We start from the raw sequence: 15590 nt of genomic DNA, 5'->3' as shown, positions 1-15590 counted from the left end.
CCCAAAGTCAAAATGGGATACACCTCCAAAGGTGGTTGAGAATGACCAAGCTAAGATCCTGTGGGATTTCCAGATACAAACTGACAAACTGGTAATGGCCAACCAACTGGACATAGTAGTGGTGGACAAACAGAAGAAGGCTGTAGTGATCCCAAGCGTAGCAATCCCAAGCGATAACAACATCAGGAAGGAACACGAGAAGCTCGAGAAATACCAAGGGCTGAAAGAAGAGCTAGAAAAGATGTGGAAGCTGAAGGCACGAGTGGTCCCCATGGTAATAGGAACATTGGGGGCTGTGACCCCCAAACTGGGAGAGTGGCTCAAACAGATCCCAGGAACAACATCTGAGATCTCGGTCCAGAAGAGTGCAGTCCTAGGAACAGCTAAGATACTGGGAGTCAGTGTAGAGATGAGAAATGTACCCATTAGATGGACAATTATGGAGGAAATTGCATGATTTGACCATTGCACAAAATATGTAGTTATTCTTGTGTGTATGTGGCTTATATTTCAGTTAATTCTGTGCATGTGGGGGAGCTTAGGAGCTCTCTGGTGTTCACACAAAGGGAGTCAGATTCATAGATTCATGTCTGGAATAGGAAAAGTTAACTATAAGTACATTTTCTTCATCCTCATCTTCAAACCATTTTGTCTTGTAAACCCAAAACATACTGTTTGAAAACATTTACAAAAGAAAATGTACTTATGTGTAACTGTCCCACCTCTTAAAAGTGTAGGGCACAGAAGTTTCCCGGTGATCCATCTGGAGCCCCATCTGAAGCCCCATGTCAGCCATTGCATCTCCCACACAATGGCTGATATAAGTAACTCATAGCACCATTTGGAACTGCCTCCTTTGCTGCATGGTACAAAAATGTTAATAGCATCTTTGCCATATCGCCCAGCACTATTCTTACCTAGTAAGCTAGGTGGAAAAGTTAGACAAAAATAAGAAGATCCTCACCAGATCCAACAGTACTGTTTTGATCCTGACCTCTCTGAAAGAAGGCAAGCCACAAGAAAATAAAGTCTATCTAAAACCTAATGTGAGTTTGGTCACTATGAGCTGCTGTGCACATCTCTAGCAGTGTTCAACCATATTAGTGCAGGAGGGAGGGGCAGGATGCTGTGAGAGGTAGAGGGGTGGATGAAAGAGGAAGCACCTGTCCCCTGTAGAGGGGCTTGTTGGTGGGGTCATTGTAGTTGAAGAGACACATGTTGATGAAGTGGATGAGCAGGCTAGGAGCATCCTTGGAGGTGTACACATCATATGCTGTCCACTTGTAGAAAACCAGCAGCACGAGATAGCCAAACAGGCTTGACATGAAGACAATCTCTGGGATGAAGCCCAGGAAGATGTTGAGTGACTTCTTGAAGTACCTACAGTGCAATGAAATGAGTTAACAATAGCTCTGCTTGTCAGCAATGAAGTATTAATTATGGCATGTTGCTCAGTAGTTTTACACTGCAGATTTTGGTCTGCAATAAAAGCATTAACCAGCTGATAATGTGACTGTGATAGAGTTAAATAGCGCAAACCCCATTAAGAGAATGTGGAGAGTTGTTTCAACTCAGGTAAATGTTACATTACATGCCATCAGTGTTATCATATTCATTCAGATAAAAAGAGCAAACCTATTAATTTCACATAAATATAGTAAACTAGACAGCACTTCACTATCACTTCACAACAACAATTATCTGAGGGCACTTTACATAATCAGGTCTAGACCTTACAGTATTATAAAGAAAACCCAACAAATGCCCCCTGAGCAAGCAGGTGGTGACAGTGGGGAGGAAAAGCTCCATTTAAGAGAAGGACACAACTGGGTGGCCACCTGCCTCGACCCACAGTCAGTAGCACACTTTATGAGTTTTTTGTTTGTGTGTGTGTTTGTCAACATGTATCTTTATGGGGACCATTTTGTGTTTGCAGTAAAACCTTGATATTAACAATATTTTAGAGACTGGTTTTGGATTAAGGGCTAAAGTTGGGATAAGTTCAGTTGAAGCTTGTATGTTTGGGTTAGTCATGTAGTTGTGATGATTAATGGTATAATTAACAGCTAATGATAGTATTATATGAGAGTAGATCCTTACAAGTAAACTAGAAACTTGGGGTAGTGGCTGATCGATAGTCGAATTCACAGAAAACAGTCCAAATCAGAAGGGCAAGGCAGTACTCAGTGGTCAATGGCAATCCGGGGTCAAAACAGGAAAAACTGGCACAAGAAAAAAACCGCTGGAAAGTCTGACATAGGTTAGAACGATCTGCCAGCTTTCCAGTGGGGGGGGGGAAAGCTGCTTATAACGGGGTGAAAACAGGTGTAAACAATGAGTGCTGATTAAAGTAAAAAGTCCGTAGCTATGATATGGCTATTACAGGAAGTTGTGTCAAAATAAAAGCATGAGAACGGAAGCTGATGGGACAGAATCATGACAATAGAGGAGAGAGAAGAGAAAAGAAAATAATCAAAAGGGTGAAAATAACTGCCGACCTGTCCAGGGTGTACCCTGCCTGTCAGCTTGGATTGGCTCCAGTACCCCCATGACCCTCGTCAGGATAAGCGGTATACATATTGGATGGATGGATGGAAAAGGGTGAAAGCAAAGGGCAAAGTGGTGAAGATGTCTCCTCTAAACAGAGACTGACACAGAAAAATACAGTGGAAAAACAAAGTAGGACCATTCATGTCAACCCGTGAGGTTATGTCAGGCAAAAGCATGGGTTGTACCGCTCAATAGTTTCCAACAATGGAAATGCAGTTACACTGTCCAGCTGGAACACTGGCATCTTTGCCAACAGACTACTGTGCTCTGACCGAGATGTAGCTGCCTGCTAATAGAACCAGCTAACTCCAGTGCTCAACAGTGCAGCCATGCATGTTGGCTACAAGAAGGCTCCGATACAGTCAACCTTTGCGACACTCACAATGTTGAATATTTTAGAAAAACCCCATATCCAAATTATGCAACACATCAGCACCAAAATCTAATCAATTATTCCGTGGCCCATACCCAAACATAAACGCACAAACAAACAAACCAACAAACATCAGCAAAAAATAAACCCTGCTCTTGGTGGAGGTAATTACTGTAATGTGTCAACATTCACCATTAGCTTTAAGAGTAGCACTTACAAGTGGTTGAAGAGACTGAGAGACACTCCAAACAGCATGTGGATGACACCCAGGATTACAGACATCTTCATCTTGAATGAGTTGAGGAAGGTCAGCTTGTTGGTGGCCACATTCCAGATCTGCACAGAGTGTACAATATGTTGGAGACCAACCAAAGGAACCTGTCTGTTCCTTTTTGCTTATTTCTATTGGGATATAGCCACTAACATGTTGGAAACTATTTACTGAAATTCTGAATTATTTAGTCCTTAATATAAATGATTTTAGACACTCTGACCCAAGCATATTGGTCCAGCACTTCGAGTGCATTAATTGTTGTGTTGTTGACAGTACAAAAAAATAGAGAACATTGGTCACCTGATGCCTTAAGTTTACAGGTTTATTGTGCACTGTGGTTTTTTTAACCAAAAAAGTGTCAGTTTTTTTGTGAGTGTACAGTTCAGTTCTTACCGGGTCAATTCCAAGTGGATAAGGCCCATTGAACACACCAGGAACAGCTGGGTCTAACTGTAGAACTGGATTTACGTCAAGGATCTCAGACCTAGGATGCATCAGCCCAAAATGAATGAACATAGTGAAATTAAGCAGATTATTTATATGATGTGGGATTTCCACACTCATCCACCTAAAATACAGCAGTAAGATAAATATAGTCACATGGATAACATGGAGATGTGATTCATGATTACCAAGTCATCTCACTCTAAGAAAGAAAGCTAATATTCATTTTATTCCATAATGTTGGAATATTCATTTGATAATTTTTGAGAAGTCATTGCAAATATTTACAAAAACTAGACACGGTGCTCAACTCCATCTATTCACTGGTGGTAAAAACTGTAAACCTATCACTAGATTAACCTGTATAATATAATCTAAGATGTGGACAACTCAGGCAGTATCAGTCCAAGCAGAGTTAACTGACTTACGACCAGTTGGCTCCTTTGGGGCTAAACATGGGCCTGACGCTCCATCCCGAGCCAAACATGTTCAGTGACTTGGAGAAGCAGTCGTTGTAGATGATGCCAGTGTAGATGGAGAAAAGCCCCATCAGAAGGATGATGTAGCGGCCAGCAAACACCATGCTGAACATCTACAGAGACAACAATTTAGAAATATCATTTATTTTATGCTTTTGATTATGTACTGTAAGATTACTGTATTATTTGTTTATCTCTAACTGAACCTCATTGTCACTCTTCTGGGCAAGGAGGCGACTCTCTCGGATGACCAGGTAGAGGGCAGCACAGGTCATAAGCAAGCCATGACCCATGTCACCAAACATCACCGCAAACAGGAAGGGGAACGTAATGATGGTGTAGGGAGCTGTCATAGAAAACATACAGGAAGGGCTCATCACACAGCAAGTATCAATCACTATGGGCTGTTTCCAAGGTGTAAGCAATTGTACATGTTTTGCCTGATCAAGAACACCTCCTTTCCTGTACTCAATCTCTGAACAATTGAAGTTTAAGCTTCAGTTAAACTACTGTCAAAGAAACTTTTCACACACAGTACGAATCTTATGAGGAAATGGAGGGGCTCTGCACTTTTGAGCAGCTGAATTACTGATGTAGCTTAACAGCAATGCAAAGAGACTAAAATGTAAGCAATTCAAAGTAACTAGCGAATGAAATCAAAGCTGTACTTTGAGAAGAGTAACTTAGAGAAGTGAGTATGACTTGACTCTGTTGTGCTGTTGGAACTGATACAGTGAAATATTCCCTGTCACGAATTCATAAAAAGAACAGGTAAACATGCAGGAAGCACTGGGCTTACAATAAAGGGGAACAGGCAGAATTAGAGGCCTGTCTCTAATATAAGTGTCAAATAAAACCTGTTTTAAATAAAGGCCTGCAGATTATCTCAATAAAGGTCCCAACCACGCTGAGAATTTAAGGTATTCCAGTACAAAAACACAAACATGTAGTTATGTGATGAATATTGAATTGAAATATAGACAAAAGGATTCCTGTATAACCTGGATTGATCTCCCGATAGCTCCCAATGCCGTAGGCATCAACAATGTTCTGGAATCCTGATGTGAACTTGTTGGTCTTGTTGAAGGTAGGTGGCGTCTGCTTGGTCTGCATCCTGTTGAGGATGGACGGCACTGTTGAGCCACTCCTCTCCTGTCAAATAAAGACCAATCTGTCAGTCACACACTGTCCATGTTGTATGTGTAAGACTTACAGTAAGCTTGATTTATGGTTCTGCATTTAATTGACATAGAGCATATGCCGTAGGCTACATAAGTGCCCTACTTGTGCACTGGCGTGTCTGTATTGCCCTGCAAGTACATCACCAAAACACTAGTTGGCGGTGGGGTTTCTATGACACTATGTTGCGTTTCTTTGCCACTTACAAACAATGGCGACTGACACTGAGTTGGTCAGTGCTGGAGTTAAAACTAATACAAGTTGAACAGCAGTTGAAGGGACATCAGAGCAATTGTCTGTGCTTGTCTGGCTGCTGAGAGACATGAATGAGGAAATGTCATGCAACCAATCTCAGTTGTTGTTGTCTGCGTCGTGGCAACGTGTAGTTACATTTCTGGTGTAGGGTACAAGGCTACACGTTACCGACGACATAGGTACAGTGTAGATTTGACGCTGAACCATAAAACAAGCTTTAAGAAGACATACACGTAGCCTAACGTAACCTGGTACGTTAAAAATTCAGTCGGTAAGCTTTAAAGAATGACCACCTGCTTTATTCCATCTGTGATCTCAGTACTTCAGTTACTCAGATATTGTTTATGTGTGTGTATAAGCATGTGACTCGAATCATGAGTAAACCTGTGACCACTGAGTTCATAGGACTCTCTGATGTGAGTTTGCCAAGTCTAGTCATTTTCCACCAGTGCATCTTTGAAGGAAAGACAGATAACACTAGCTAGATGTCTTCTTTTCTATACTGCAAGCCAAACACTGAAGTGAGTGTCCATTATAGAATGAGAAAAGCACTGTGACTGCATCAGTACATTGTTCTGTTTATCAGCAACAGCATAAAATGTGTCAATATTTATAAGCACGAAGTGACAGCTCACAACAATAGAAAAGTCAGAAACACAGAAAGCTGTGGGTATTAAAATCCAGCTAAAAAATCTGAATCAGAATCAGCTTTATTGGCCAAGTGTGTCGGACACACAAGGATAATAATACATTTTAAAATACTATAATAATAAATGTAATAAAACATAATATAAAAAAAACAAGTACACCATCAAAGCACAAAAAAAATAACTGACCGTCCCTCTCCGGAGAGCAAACTGGATAGAGTCCAGGTCAGAGACAGGACACCACACCTCAGCAATCAGACACTTCTGGGTGACGTCGATGTTGCACAGGTTGAGCGTGTGGTAGATGGCCTTCATCTTCCTCACCTTGATGAACCACACCCGCATGGTCTTGGAGGCGGCCTGCAGAACTCGCTGACGATGGTCCTCTGTTTGGTTCAGCACCTACAGTAGCAGATTTGTTTAACACTGTAGATCCTGTTGAATCAGCACTGGATGTTTGAATGGATTCTACTGAATGACCTGGGCCAGGTGCAATTATGTTAAGTCCATGGTAGTAACAATAACTGCTGGTCTGTTTAATTACTGCACCAGCTCTGTTTCATTGACCCATCAGATAGACTGATTTTTTACTTTTCCACATCTTTAATCAGCACATATAGCATTACCTTTAACCTCTAACCTTAGGGTCACAGTGTTATAAACTAACTACTGAAAGCCATGAACACAACATCAAGTCTTATAGATATATCATACAAAAAACTACATGATGAACACGTAGGCTTTGGTCACTGATTTAACAACTTACCACAACACAGAAAACTCAATCTGTTTCATGTTTGAACTTAACAAAACAACCCAAACCCAAAGTCCATTTACTTGTACTGAAGCTTTTGAATATATCACAAGGTCTTCATCAGCAGATGGAGTTTACATAGGTGTCCACAGATATCTGAGAAACTGCAACCAATCCACGATGGACAAAATGTTTATCCTGTGTTTGATACAATATATAGCTCAAAGCAACTTGTAACTGTAATTTAACAAAGAGGAAAGGACTTTTTTTTTTATTCTGAAGAGTACTGTAATGTTTAGAAACTCTATATATTGTGCTTTTATGGTTATTGTATTAAATATTTTCTCTGTAGTTTTTGTAATGGGTAGACCCAATGATGCTTTGTAAAAATGTTTTTGAAAAATGATGATTTGAATATAAAGCATCAACAGTGCCATGCTGGTCACAAGAGTGTATATAACGAAACTGGAAACAACCTAGGCTCCTACTGATGTTGTATGGTCATAGGCTTGCCCCTAAGTAGTCGAACAGTTGAGTCATTAGTCACGAGACCTGTCGATCAACTGAGACTATTGTAGTTGAGCCTTTGTTTTTATTTTATTATATTTTATTTTTTACCAGCCAGTGTGCAATACAATAGAAGGTAGCCCAGCCAGTTTGCCATCTTCTTCTCCTCATTTTGGTGTGCCAAGCAGCAATTTGTCCCATACTTCCCCCTGTAGTTGAGTGGGGGTGGGGGGAATACCCACTTCAACAGCGACAGTCTGATACATGGATGTACATCAAGGTCAGATCTGTTTAGCAAATTGCAGAACAAGGAGAAAGGGGTAACAAAACCCAGAAGGCCAAACCACATAAAGGTGAGATTTGTACTTTATTAGAACTGTTTTCAAACATTGTGGCCTATTTTTACAAGAGAAAAGACTGTCATGAGAATGTGGCTGGTTATGCATAGCCTAATGTTATGCGAGTCCAGTTTATTTATCCATCTCCATTAAAGGGAAACACACAGATATTTACCAACTGTTTCTGTGACATGCATTCATCTCACTAGGGACTAGGAAGTTAACAAAAATGCTCGAGGAAAACATTTCAATGACAAATTATAAATAAGAGGAATCGTTCGCAGTGCAAGCTGATCACCATCAAATGCACAGTAACAGCATGTGCTGTGGTTAACTTACAGGACAAGCTTAAACTTGTTGGTAAACTAGGCTATAACCATGTCTCAGAAGACAAAATTGCCTATAGGAACAATGTTTCAACAGAAATACAAGTGAACTGCCTGTCTCATTATTAAGACAAATCCATATGGCAGCCCGACATTATATATCGTCTCTTTAAATAAGTCGCATTTTAAATGTTGCATCATATGCAGCTGTCTTTTATTGATTTTTAAATGCTCAAAAATATGTTTCCATGATTCTTTTGTATTGAAATACTGATATTAACGTGGTCGAAATCATCACCGAAATTCACACCAATTGATTTTCTGACAGTCTAGGCTATAAACATATTTTAAATAAGTAAATAAAAAGAACAAATAGTCAAATAGTTGCACTAAAGAGCCGACTGACACCAAACAAAAGACTTAGTCGGGCATAGCCCTACAGTACATGGGCTCGCTGCACTGTCTGCGTTTCTATGACATTAAGCTTTACTGACCTCTTTACTATTAGTTGCATTATGTAAATAAGATCCACTAATTCTTTAACCCCACAGTTGCACCCATGGAATGTATCGTAAAATGATACAAAAGGACTGACCTTACTGCACTGGCTCTTTGACTCGGGCCATGTTTATGCACAGAACGGATTGTCTATGCAAAGCTGAGTAAAATGCTCTATTGCAATACAGTGTAATAATTTCTATGTGGTTGGCAGGCTGAGAGCAGGGCAGACCTCTCAAGCACAACCGAGGCTTTATTCCTGGCTTAATAAGGGCAAACTTTAAGGAACCACAACACTAAGTGTCAGGACAAAGGCCTTTCAGAGATAAGAGCTAATGAACAAGAAAACACTCACCTACACTATGGGACCTTATGTAATTTCACTGAAAATAAATGTTATCAAGAAAAACTGAGAACAGACATCCTGTTTCTGATTAGGTTCGTGCTGTTTGGTGGACAGCAGTGGAACAAAGAGCAGAAAGTCCCACTGAAGGGTTTATTAAATTTCAACTATGAACTGCAATGCTAATGGCAGTGTGAATTAAACAATAAGCTGGCTTTACTCCAAGGTCAACTGCTTTCCCTCTACTTGATTTTCATTTTCAAAACCTTTATTTTTTACTTTATTGAATGCGACTGTAACCCACCAACCGATGTAACACGTATTGTTTGCATGTCACACAGTACTATATGTAATGCTAGTTAAGGCAGATGAAGATCTGTTACAGTAACAAACATACCATCTGGAGGTCATCAATGCGGCTGTTCACTCCAGCCAGCATCTCCTTCCTCTCTTGTGGGGTCTCTGGACATGGGTAGAGAGATGCACGAAACCTGGACAAACACACCCACCAACACAGTCAACTAAGGGCATCTAACTTTGTAACACATTCATTTTGTGATAAGTTAGTAGCATCTAATTGTGATTTTTGATGTCATGATCAACACCACACCCACCACAACTAAGTTAATGGTACAATGCCATGCTCTTTAAGGGTCAATACATGTTAGCTCCAAAAAGGGCACTGAATTCACTTCAAGAAGTCCAAAGCGTTCTCAAAATATTTTCCATGTATTTGCATGCCTGACAGTAGGTATGCACTTCCTGACTCATTAAATCAACCTCAACTGTAAAGATTACTACTTTGTCCAACCTAAGCTGGACCGAGGCTTTTCTGGGCTCAAGAACTGCCAGCATGTTGCCACATGCTATGTCTTGTCTCTTTTATCTCTTTTTAATTCCCTTTTCCTTCTCTTTTTAGTTTACATTTTTGTGTAACCTCCAAATGCACTGTATCTACATTGAAAGTGTAACATTTAGGTTAAACATATTTTTGGCTTCTAACATATGTGTTAAGTAGAGCCAGGAAAAACGAATGGCTCCATACTCTCTCTGGCACCCACCCCTCACAGATCTTCTTCACCCTGTTCTTCAGCTGGTCACCTTGGAAGAAGATGATGAATACGGATTTGTGGACTTGGTCTCCCTGTTATAAAAAAGACTGTTTTATGTACAGTTTTTGGTTCAAATATAATTTACTAGATTTTTGTAGTAGGTTTGTAGTTTTTATGAGTGCATGTTGTTGTAAATCTTTTCTTTTTATTACTCTCCATGACACCATCTAAGTTATGCGTGCTGACCGTGGCGGGGTCCTCCAGAGGGTCCTCGATCTCTGCCTTCCTTAAGAAGACATTACCACGACACACCCTCCACAGCATCCGCTCAAAGGTGGGAATCCTCTCCCTGCTGATCACTCCAGCCACAAACCTGCACAGACCAAACATACAAGTCAGAATAGATATAAATGCAGATAAATAAAGAGCAATGGCATAAATGATACAGCATAGCAATGATATATAAATGATGATGACTATTTGTTTTATTCACTCCTTGACCATGGTATTTATGTACCTAGTTTATGATAACTAGCTTACATGGTAAGTATGACCAAATATTGGCACCACTGCATTTCTGTCAGATGGCACACATTTTTGGAGTTCTGTGTGGAATGTATCAGATTTGGCTTTTTTGTGTTGTTCCAGTGCAAACAAAAAAATAATCATGAGAATACCAACGAATTTATGACTGCAACAAATTTCTGGAAGACATAGTGTGTTATCTTATAGAAATGCAGGGGCGCCGATATTTTTGGCCATGACTGTACTTATTATATCGTCTTTCTAACTATTCATCTGCTGAGGTACAAAAAAGCTGCAATCAATTTTTTTATTCAATCAGCCACTGGAATCGTCAGAACTACTGTGTGATTAATCATTTCTTTAGTTAAGACCATGTTGACTGCTGCAGTTTAAAAATACAGTTTGTATAAATGTGTTGCAATTGATGTCATTATGCTTTACCCCAGCCTGAGTGGGGCCCCACGACCCCCTTCGCTGCCCTCCATAAGGGATGATGACTCCTCCAGAAGATTGGGATCCTCCATCTGTTACAAATATTAGAAAGACCTCATTTGCTTAACTTCTTAATGCACATACATGACTACTGTATGTTCTTTTAACTGAACTGCTTGTGGTACTGTACCCTCAAATAAAACTAACATACAACTTTCAATAAACCAGGTTCTTTTGACTGTGGGTAAATTTACTACAACTGCTCTAAAACAAAAATAAAATATAATATAAAGTTTTGCACTTGTTCTAGTGAATAAAAACACATTACCTCAATGATCTGTTATGGACCTGTGTGTGTCTGAGAGGGTGAAATATGCACACCTCGTCAAAGAACTGCTGTGTTCGACGAAGGATGTGTTTGAGCTCTGTCAGCTCGAGGAAGTTCTTCTTCAGGGCTTCCTGGTTAGTGTTGATCTCCTTCAGTTCATTCTCCAGTTTCTCAAAGGTGGCCTGCCATTCACAAACAACACACACTCACCGCTATAGATTTACTGTGAAAGGCATGATATAGCAAGGTTTATATTTATGGTTTTAATTCTTATAAATCTGTTAGACAACTGAACAGAACTGACTGAAGCCTATTACCTCTAGATCAATCATGTCCCTGGGAAAAGGGACCTCTGGATTTTCTCCGGTGTCCACAGTTGGGATGTTGGCTTTCTTGATCTCTTTTTCCACAAACCCTGTTCAGTGGAGACAATCCATGATTCAAAAAATACCTTTTTTAACTAAAAAGTATTTTTATTATATTATGTTATCATATTACTTTATGTTCACCCTAACACCCATGTATTTGTGACATATTTTTACAGTTTTTTAAACTTTTTTTATTAGATTGCTAATGTCCACTAAATACACACATAAAAAGAAAATATCTGAACTACAATTTTGTGGTTTTCATCTGGGAGGAGCAACACGAAATCAGAAACTGAACCTGGACTCAGTCTGACTATAGTAACTCGTCTCATTACTTACTCAGTTTCCTGTCCATCTCCTCACATCTCCTCACTTCATTCACAAACTTGCGTTGGAACACATTTACGTCCGGGTTCAACTACAAAAGGAAAAAGACAGTGGGCAAAAAGCTATGACTAATATGCAGGAAATGAAACAAAACCTTTGTTTTTTGTCACTAATATATTTATTGACTTTTAGAAATGATGATAGAATATAACATAACCCAGTCCCCCCAAAGCACAACACTCTTTGTGAAATAATGGACACTTAACACTCATATAAAATATGAAGTTCAAAACTCAGGGTCTCTAGGAGTCTCTGACCATCATGGCAATCCCTTCTGCCACTTCTACCCAGTCAAGTCTGTCATCTACAAAGGGTGATCATATCTTATAGAACTCTTTAGTTTTTGCTGTTGCTGTGTAAGCTAGTTTTTCTGCAGTTAGACTGCAAGACATCACTTTAATTCACTGACTTGAATGAGATCTGATTACTGGATTACAGTAATTATTGAATTACTGTATTATAATTGAAAATTGTTCCTCTTCCTCTCCCTGCTCTGTTACTCTTCCCTTGTTGTCTTTGCTGTCTCTGTGATTCAGTCATAGTAATGTCTTCTTACAGCTAACAGTCTCAAGACTGAGAGAAGTATCAGACAAGAAATGCGCTGACATATTGATTGACAAGTATGAGCTCCCACCCATGACTTTGGCCTTCTCTGATCAGTTAGAAGCGTGAGGCTCCTGCAAAAGTATTTAGAAGAGAGTCAGTGAATCTAGGTTGCAGAGGCCTTTGATAGCACCTTTCCAAATTAAGATTTGAGCATATTTCAACTAAAACATAATAGGAAAAGTGATGTATTATAGCCTTTATGGATGATACTGTTCAGCCTTCACAGGGGTTCTTCAACCAAGACCAAGACAAGATTTGTACTTACATCTCTAAACTGGACCATACCCAGTTCTCCCAGCTCACTGACACAGCAGTAGGCTGCCTCTGACTGGAGAAAAAGCTGGGCCAGGGTCATCTCCTCACTCCTGAACAGTTCCCCCATGATGGCCACCACACTCTACCTCAGCTAGAATTCTGCACATAGGATAGAAGGAAACATCAACTATTAGATTTAAATATTTCTGAAATATGTTCATTATTTTATTTTACACAGTATCAAGTCAAGTCAAAGGACATATACAGGACCTGTTTTTTAAATCCCTAAATAATATACTGTAAATGAGTAAAATATACTGTATTTTGTTCTTTACTGTGCACTGCAAAACAGCACAACATATTACACTGTACAGCTCTGCATTCTACAGTACACTATAGCATTGGTTTTTAAACTTTTGTGCCCAATTTTGATAACTCACCCATTTAAATTAGATTGAGACTAAATGTTATGCATAATTAAGGGCATGGCCACTTTGAGTGACAAGTGGGAAGGTTCCGCCATAAGTGGCTAGCTGCTCCACTCATGCTCCACCTCTTTGCCCATTTTTGGATTAGACCGAGCGGAGTGATGTCCAACTTCAAACTGATCACCCTGTCTGACACTCTTTTCATCTCTAAAACATTCCTCACCAGCTCCTCCTTCAGGATCACTCCTACCCCATTTCTCTTCCTGTCCACACCATAATAAAACAGTTTGTTTCCTCCTCCAATGCTACACACTTTGCTACCCTTCCACCTGGTCTCCTGCACACAGTATATCTACCTTCCTTCTCTCCATCATGTCCGCCAGCTCTCTACCTTTCCCTGTCATTGTGCCAACGTTAAGAGTCCCTATTCTCAGACCTATACTCCTGCCTTTCCTCTTCTCTCTCTGTCTACGAATCCTTCTACCTCCTCTCCTTCTTCGACCAACAGTAGTCTGATTTCCGCCAGCACCCTGTAGGTCAGCAGCACTAGTGGCGGTCGTTGTTAACCCGGGCCGGTATGGAATTCACACTGATGAGTCGCATGTTTAAATTTGGCATGTTTTTACGCCGGATGCCCTTCCTGACGCAACCCTCTCTATTTATCCAGGCTTGGGACCAGCACAGAAGTCACTGGCTTGCAACCCCTGTGGCTAGATTAAGCTTCATCAGTTTATTGTTTAAATAAAAATATTTAAAATCATATTACATTAGAGTTTCAATTTGTAGCTGACCTTCTTTTTGTTCAGAAGAACTTAATACTGAGAATTTATTTCTTCAACTTAAAAATCAGGGGTGTGCTAAAAAAAAAAGAGTTGGGTAAATCGTAACAATGTGAGTGAGTGGCATAAATGGCTCTTACAGTGTTGATCAGAGTTGGGCATATTGGAAATTTAGATAATGCAGTGTAACTAAGCCATAACTGTGTTGCACTGATATTGATAGCCAGCAGAATATTGAAAATTATGGTTGAATTTGGTGCATAAACTCTATTTAGAGGTTGTAAACTCAATATATCATAAATAAGAGAGGTGTGTAAAACACATTTAGCTGCGTTCAGCTTCAGTCTTGCTCAGATACCCCCACCCCAGACAAACCTCATCCCCCACACTGTTAAAAAGCTTGATACGCCCCTGGTGGATAGGAGCATATACATTTTAAGAATAACTCAACGTATATGACATATCCTGCGTAACCTACTTAGGCCTATTAGCCTGCTAAATTGTACGTCACTGCGATTAATAGCTATGGCTATCATTATAAACACAGTCCTGCATTACACGAAGCTTCTCGAAAGCCTCATCCTAGCATAAAGAGCAGGGCATCGCTGATGTCGCAGCATCTCTCTTCCTCCTCCTCCTCTTCCTTCTGCTGTTGCTCTGCCCTCCACGGCCCAAGGACGCCATGATGCTGCTAGAGTCCGGCCTGGGCCTACAGCTCTGTGGTAGCACCTGTCACCTCCTCACACTTTTTACGACACATGACAATAAAAGCTTTAATTTGAACCCCCCCAGCGGCTATTAGGTATAGCTCCAATACCAGGGTATAGTTTAGATTAACTCGATTATAGCCTAGTAGCAGAGGTCTATAACGTTATGAAACCGTGGTGAGGTTTTATAAGGACTCGAGTGATGTCACACACATATATTTGAAAGCCGACTACATCGTTGAGGACATAGGCGCCTTCAAAAGAAGCAGTTCTTGGTGTAATTATCACCGCCATCGTAGCCCACAGTTCAAAATATTATGATTCGGAGGACTGTGGTTCATTATTCCCTCAAAGACATCTGAAACACTAAAATGACATGATTTTATATGGGGGAAAACAATTTCCTCACCTGTGTAACCTGCAGTGTAGCCTGTTCAGCCTTCCTGGATGCTGGATGCTGTGATACAAAGCCGCGTGTCAAGTTAGACACACTCGACCGGAGAAATCATTTAAGACTGATCTTTTCAAAGTTAAAACATAATGTCTTTATTTGGCGGTTTTGTGAAATATTTGGAAATTTACTAAAAAACGATAATAATACCATTGCATTTCAATATGTTATAGACTGCTATTACAAACTGTGTGAATTTATTTGGTACAAGGTTGTGCTGATAGTCGTCATTGTGGTTTCATTTTGAAAATAGTAACCGGATGCTCATTTAAAAAAATGTCACTTTGCTACAGATTATCAGGGCT

At 40.0% G+C, this 15590-nt stretch overlaps 1 protein-coding gene across 1 annotated transcript in view; it reads right to left on the bottom strand.

The window, feature by feature from the left end:
• atp6v0a1b (ATPase H+ transporting V0 subunit a1b) overlaps positions 1-15322 on the bottom strand; it is a 41008-nt gene extending 25686 nt beyond the window's left edge. The window contains exons 1-16 of the mRNA XM_020611736.1: positions 15244-15322; positions 12931-13079; positions 12012-12090; positions 11622-11719; positions 11358-11486; positions 10986-11068; positions 10266-10392; positions 10029-10111; positions 9365-9458; positions 6391-6603; positions 5122-5272; positions 4327-4466; positions 4070-4233; positions 3591-3681; positions 3141-3259; positions 1164-1380 (exon numbers count right to left, since the gene is read on the bottom strand). Coding sequence (XP_020467392.1) covers positions 1164-1380; positions 3141-3259; positions 3591-3681; positions 4070-4233; positions 4327-4466; positions 5122-5272; positions 6391-6603; positions 9365-9458; positions 10029-10111; positions 10266-10392; positions 10986-11068; positions 11358-11486; positions 11622-11719; positions 12012-12090; positions 12931-13047 — 1905 coding nt within the window. The 5' untranslated portion in view covers positions 13048-13079; positions 15244-15322. The remainder of the gene's footprint in view (positions 1-1163; positions 1381-3140; positions 3260-3590; positions 3682-4069; positions 4234-4326; positions 4467-5121; positions 5273-6390; positions 6604-9364; positions 9459-10028; positions 10112-10265; positions 10393-10985; positions 11069-11357; positions 11487-11621; positions 11720-12011; positions 12091-12930; positions 13080-15243) is intronic.
• Positions 15323-15590: the final 268 nt, after the last annotated feature.

Source organism: Monopterus albus, unplaced genomic scaffold (genome assembly GCF_001952655.1).
Source record: "Monopterus albus unplaced genomic scaffold, M_albus_1.0 scaffold117.1, whole genome shotgun sequence".
Lineage (NCBI taxonomy): Eukaryota > Metazoa > Chordata > Actinopteri > Synbranchiformes > Synbranchidae > Monopterus > Monopterus albus.
This window is presented reverse-complemented; position numbering and strand designations above follow the sequence as displayed.